This window comes from Octopus bimaculoides, chromosome 6 (assembly GCF_001194135.2).
Source record: "Octopus bimaculoides isolate UCB-OBI-ISO-001 chromosome 6, ASM119413v2, whole genome shotgun sequence".
Classification (NCBI taxonomy): Eukaryota; Metazoa; Mollusca; class Cephalopoda; order Octopoda; family Octopodidae; genus Octopus; species Octopus bimaculoides.
This window is the reverse complement of record NC_068986.1, coordinates 68,550,410-68,557,106: the sequence shown is the minus strand read 5'-3', so window position 1 is coordinate 68,557,106 and position 6,697 is coordinate 68,550,410. Positions and strand designations below refer to the sequence as shown.

The 6,697-nt window shown below is 37.8% G+C and overlaps 1 protein-coding gene across 3 annotated transcripts in view; it reads left to right on the top strand.

Annotated features, from left to right (window-relative positions):
• The window catches only part of LOC106881081 (pleckstrin homology domain-containing family F member 2), a 213,093-nt gene extending 207,152 nt beyond the window's left edge, over positions 1 to 5,941 (top strand). For all 3 annotated transcript variants that reach the window (XM_052968844.1, XM_052968845.1, XM_052968843.1), the window contains 2 exons: positions 2,664 to 2,788; positions 5,228 to 5,941. In XM_052968844.1, coding sequence (XP_052824804.1) covers positions 2,664 to 2,788; positions 5,228 to 5,257 — 155 coding nt within the window. In that variant the 3' untranslated portion in view covers positions 5,258 to 5,941. The remainder of the gene's footprint in view (positions 1 to 2,663; positions 2,789 to 5,227) is intronic.
• The last annotated feature ends 756 nt before the right edge of the window (positions 5,942 to 6,697 follow it).

The following is a 6,697-nucleotide window of genomic DNA, read 5'->3' as shown; positions in this document are numbered from 1 at the left end:
TATATATATATATATATATATATATATATATATATATATATATTACAGCAGTGTCAGTGCCAAGCAATGTTTAGGTATAACTGAAATTTAGCTGAGTTAAAATATGTTTGTGATAAACCTCAACTTCTAAAGACAAATTCACTGCAGTTACCATGGAGAACAAAATTCAGCCTTATGGCAAAAGGTGTAAAAACACCATATCTGCCCTCTATTGGATTCCCAGACATTTTTTCTAGCTCTTTATATATGACACACACACACACACACAAAGGCATTCAGCCATAGAAAATCTGCCTCAATAAGCTGTCTTTTGACCCATTGCAATCATGGTAAAGTTAAAACAACAATGATAATGGTGATGTGTGTGTGTGGTAGGTTCATGGTTACTCTTGACATTTTCCATTGGACTTCATTTATCAGCAGGTTTAGGTTGTAAGCCTGAAGAATGAAAAAAATACTCAATTCCACAATTCTACTGCTGTTTACAAGGATGGATAATACCCCTTATTGTACCTAGATAGGGTCAGGTGAATTGACTAATAAATGTTTTTACCATGGACATGACGTAGTGCCATCAAGAGAATATAAACCATTAACCTTTCAGTTGGTTATTTGATATCCTATTATTTTGACCATCCTTATTGATTTTACCATTGAGGAATGGTGTAAAAGATGGTGTGATAGAATGTTAGCTCTTTTAAAACCTATTTTCTTTACAAGTAAATTTTGATAAATTCTTGTTTAACCTCAAGTCAACACTGATCATAAGGAAACTTATGATCAGAAGCAGTCCAACCATAACGTTTTAATCTCTTTTGTTTATCAGCAACTGTACTTTTTCATGTTATTTTTTATTTTGAGGAAGAAGGTAAGGTATGGTGGTTTGTGGAAGATTTTGCTATTTCTAGAAGATCAAACAACGACTTCTTAATCATGCTTTAAAAGAAATGAAATAAATATGTGTAAAAGCAGTTCCTGCTACAAGTATTTTATTATGTCTTGAGGAAAGACTTTTAATACTGGGTGGGCCAAAAAGACACACACAAAACAAGTTCAATATGCTCTGGAATTGTCAAAGGCATGCTTCAATTCTTCTAATATTGTATAAAATAAATAAAATAGTGATGAATTCACAAGTACTTTTACATGATGAACAAAATAAATAAGTAATAATAATAATGTAATATAAAATGTCAAAGGTTTTGGTACGTGACTTTTGGCCCACCCTGTACTTATTCATCATCATCATTGTTGTTTAACGTCCGCTTTCCATGCTAGCATGGGTTGGACGATTTGACTGAGGACTGGTGGACCAGGTGGCTACACCAGGCTCCAATCTGATTTGGCAGAGTTTCTACAACTGGATGCCCTTCCTAATGCCAACCACTCCGAGAGTGTAGTGGGTGCTTTTACGTGCCACTGGCACGAAGGCCAGTCAGGCGTTTCATTAGATATCAAATTTTCTGGGAATCTTTACCTCTGTAAATGTCAGTATTGTACTCAAGACATACATTTATTACTCTTGTACTGCTACTCAGTTCTGAGTATGACTTTAAACTGCATCTGGTTGTAGGGCCCTAGTTTGGCAGTTCCAGGGTTTTGGGGAGTGTGGGAGCACCTTTTAGCAACTATTGCTCTTAGGTCTACTCTGACCCAGAGTAGTAGCACCTGTTAGGGTTCCAGCTATGGAAGAAACTCCAAGCACAAACCCTCACTGCCTTGAGAAAGGAAAAGACTAGGATAGACAACCTCAACAGCAAATCCAAGAGTGGGCATCCCTCCAATGGTCTAGCATCCTCTTTGATACCCTTCCAGTAACTCCAGGGTAGGTGGAGCTCTCTAGTAAGGCAATCCACCCAGAAGGCCACTTCAATGTGACCTTGCTGGTCATCACAGCTATCTTAGTCTGCTGAGTCACTGTGGTAAGACCTCCAAGACTAAAGAGTGGGCTCAGATACATAGACCGACCTTCACTTTTAAAATACCAAGTGCAGGCAAGAAGAAAAGTCCTGCAGCATCAAGGATCAGTTTACATGGCCCCTTGAATGTTTGCTGCTCTCCCACATGGTTTTTGAGCATGAAGAAACTAGCATCACTATAACTCAATTTCGAACTGAAATGGAGCATCATCTTTGTGAACCTCTTGTTGCTTATCTTTTACTTGTTTCAGTCATTAGACTGCAGCCATCTTGGGTCACTACTTTGAAGAATTTGTAGTTGAATGAGTTGACCCCAGTGCTTAGTTTTTCTTTAGGTCTGGTACTTACTCTCTTGGTTGCTTTTGCTGAACTGTTTGGGAACATAAGCACACCAAGAGCTGTTGTCAAGCAGTGGTGGTGGGGCAAACAAACGAACAAACAAACACACACACACACACACACAGACACCAGCTTTCTTTCAGTTTCCACCCACCAAATCCATTCACAAGGCTTTGGTCAACCCGAGGCTATAGTAGAAGACACTTGCCCATGGTTCAGTGGGACTGAACACAGAACAATGTGGTTGGGAAGCAAACTTCTTACCACACAGCTACTTATAAATATGAAAACATTTTTTTTTTATTTAATCATTTTCATTAGCTTTTGTTCATTCCTTGATTGCCTTACTTAAAATTTCCTCTCTATTACAAATAAAGGATTCAAGATTTAACTATTTAATTTCAGATTGCCCAACAAATGATGACGGAGATTCATCTGCTGACGACTCATCAGATGATGACAATGATGATGAAGATGAGAAAAACACTTTCTTGGACAGTGCTATCAATGCAAATTACCATGATCAACAGGTATTTATAAGCATATCCTACAATAATATTCCTTTGAAAAAATGTTTTTCTGAAACAAAAGGTATTCATCAACATCATCATCATCATCATCATTTAGCATCTGCTTTCCATGCTGGCATGGGTTAGATGGTTTGACTGAAACTGGTAAGTTGGAGAGCTGCACCAGGTTCCAGCCTGATTTGGCATGGTTTCTACAGTTGGATGCTCTTCCTAATGTCAACCACTCCAAGAGTGTAATGGGTGCTTTTTACGTTTCACTGGCATGGGTACTGGTTACATGGCACCAGTATCGGCCACAGTTGGCTTGACGAGTCTTCTCAAGCATGGCATATCACCAAAGGTCTCAGTCACTTATCACCCCCATGAGGTCCAACGTTTGAAGGGTGCTTTTTATGTGCCACTGGCACAGGTATCTGTTACATGACACCGACATCAGTCACAACTATGATTTCACTTGGCTTGTCGGATCTTCTCAAGCAGGGCATGAAAAACATTTTTCTTTTCATTATTTATTATTAGGCTGTGAAAAGGGAGCAAGCTGGCAGAATAATTGGTATGCCAAACAAAATGTTAAGTGGTATTTCATCCATCTTTATGTTTTGAGTTCAAATGTCAGTGAGGTCAACTTTGCCTTTCATCCTTTTAGGGTCAATAAAATAAGTGCTGGTTGATCACTGGAGTCAATGTAATCAACTTAACTCAACCCCTAAAATTGGTGGCCTTGTCCCTGAATTTGAAACCATTATTAGGACATAATGACTGAATTAGTAGATCAGTGGACAGTATCTTCTGATATTTAGTTGTGTTTCTTTACATTCTGGACTTGATAATGTTTCATGAGTTGTTGTCTAACTTCAATTCATCCATTGCTGGACACTAGAAACGAGGAGCAAATTTCATTTTACCAGTCACATTGCACCCAAATTTAGCCACTATTTGTTTCTTTTCTCTCTGAAGTACTTTCATACTTCAGATGTCTGCTGCACTCACTGCAGTTTCTATATGTATTTGCTTTTATTCAGTCACCATACTATATTTCTTAATCAGCTATAATTGACTGGTCATCATGGCCCCTTTAGCCACTGGCTGAAAGTGGTATTAAAGGTAACTAAACTGCATTGGACATATATGGCTGGATGAGCAAATTCAATCCAAATATTGGACATCACTGAATATTCGCAGCATCTCGGTGATTATCCCTTTGACAATATAGCTGCCCCACGGTTGACTGTATTTAGTATAATCTCTCTTTTTCTCTTCCGAGCGTTCTCCTCATTCACCTTCAGTAAATGGCATTTCTATAATTCTTTCTTCTTTGTATCATATAAGGGTCAACATGACTCTGTTATTTCATACCTTGTTTGCTTTTTCTTGTCTTACACATTTTAAGTTCTACTTATTCTATCAGTTTCTTTTGCCAAAACCACTAAATTATGCAGATATAATCAAAGCAACACTGGTTGTCAAGTATTGCTGGAGAAGAACTAACACACTGACTCACACTCACACATATATATATCTATATATATATATATATATACACATATATATATCTATATATATATATATATATATACATACTCATATATATGTATATGTGCACACACACACATACATGCACATACACAAGAGGTTTCCAAACAGTTTCCATGTACCAAATTCACTTACAAGGTATTTGTTGGCCTGGGGCTATAGTAGAAGACATTTGTTCAAAGTGCTATGCAGTGGGATTGAACCCAAAACAATGCAGTTGCTTCTTGACTGTACAGCCATGCCTGTACCTCCATACTTTTCAACAACAATGCCCTGATGCAAGTGCTTTGCATTCCACATCTTAGTCTCTTGATTCTCATCACAGAACATTTACTCTTTTACTTGTTTCAGTCATTTGACTGTGGCCATGCTGGAGCACCGCTTTTAGTCGAGCATATCGACTCCAAGACTTATTCTTTGTAAGCCTAGTACTTATTCTAATGGTCTCTTTTGCCAAACCACTAAGTTACGGGGACGTAAACACACCACCATTGGTTGTCAAGCGATGTTGGGGAGACAAACACAGACACACAAACATATACACACACATACATATATACGACAGGCTTCTTTCAGTTTCCGTCTACCAAATCCACTCACAAGGCTTTGGTCGTCCTGATGCTATAGTAGAAGACACTTGCCCAAGATGCCACGCAGTGGGAATGAACCTGGAACCATGTGGTTGGTAAGCAAGCTACTTACCACATAGCCACTCCTGCGCCTATGTAAACCACTTAATTTTTGTGTTTCTCCTCAGCAAATATATCTGATGCCTAGCTTTCCGATATTGTTCCTTGCTTTCTTCCATTCTTTCCATGGCTGTCTCTAAGCTTTTATAACTCTATATGAAACAAAACCCTCTACCAGCAGAAATGATGACCCTCTTTCGTTTATTTTTATTTTCAGGTACAGTTTTATGAACAGGAAGCAATGTAAATGGCACCAGCATATTCATTGACTGATATGCAACAATAACAATAAAGTGTAACAGTTTGCTATTTTATAAACCAGAACCCAACAACCGAATTTGTACATTTTACTTATGTGACATCAACTTTATCAATCAATTGGAAAGGGAGATTCTTTAAGAAAAAAAAACTTTTTAAAAATGGAATAAAAATGAAAAAAACAAACAAAAATGGTAACAGCAGAGATGATCTTTATATTGTTATTCTTAAAGCCCCTGTCTACACTGTCAAACATTTCTTTGTATACTCTTCACAAATGAGCCAATGAGGAAACCACCATTACACAGTCACTAGCTCTGCTAGAAATAGCAGCTAAACTCCTTCCTCAAATCATACCCTAGTTTTTCAAAAAGGAAGACATTGGATAATATAGTCCTAGATAGACTGTATCTGAAGAAAGACTGAATGGTCAAGACCAGAATCATAGGTCTGCATGATGAAAGCTGACCTGGGGCTAAGTAACAACTTTTCACTATTCTTCAGCACTAATACACAGGATCTATTAAAATCTATTCTATCTTCCCCATCACTTGTAAACATCTGCTCTATTTGAATTAATGCTTTCAGTTAACATAAAAAAATTTGAAACATAACTTTATTCATTGAAAAAGATGTTTTGTTTTTTTTAAAAGAATAAATCTTGAAATTTAAAGCATTTATTGTTTTTATTTAAATGTTCAGATCAATATAGTTAATAAACTATATCTTGTAACTGCAATGGCTTGCATATTAGATGACGAGTTTGTTAAAAGTATTTTAATGGGCAGAAGAAATGACAATGGACCAAGATGTCTGGTGATGCCCACATAGGCGAAACTGAGTTCTCCAAGTGTGTTCCACCCCACATGAAACAAAATTTTCACACACCCTACCCCAATAAACCAAACTACCACATCTCTTCCCTTCCTCACATTTCGTCTTCATACACTATGATTATCTTTCACTCCCCATTCCTGTCTGCACTACTCTGCGGGGTGGTTGGTTTTAGAAAGGGCATCCAGCCATAAAAACCATGCCAAAACAGATACAGAAGTATGGTGCAGGCTTCTGCCTAGCCAGCTCCTGTCAAACTGTCCAACCCATGCCAGCATGGAAGGAGGATGTTAAATGATAATGATGATGATGTGGCTGTATGGTAAGAAGCTTACTTCCCAACCACATGATTCTGGGTTCAATCCTGCTATCTGGCACCTTAGGCAAGAGTCTTCTACTATAGCCTCAGGCCAACCAAAGCCTTGAGTGGATCTGGTAGATGGAAACTGAGAGAAGCTCATTGTGTGTGTCTGTATCTGTCCCCTTGCCACCACTTGACAACTGATGTTAGTGTATCTATGACCCTGTCACTTAGTAGTTTGGCAAAAGAGATTGATAAAATAAGTATAAGGTTTAACAAAATCAAGTACTGGGA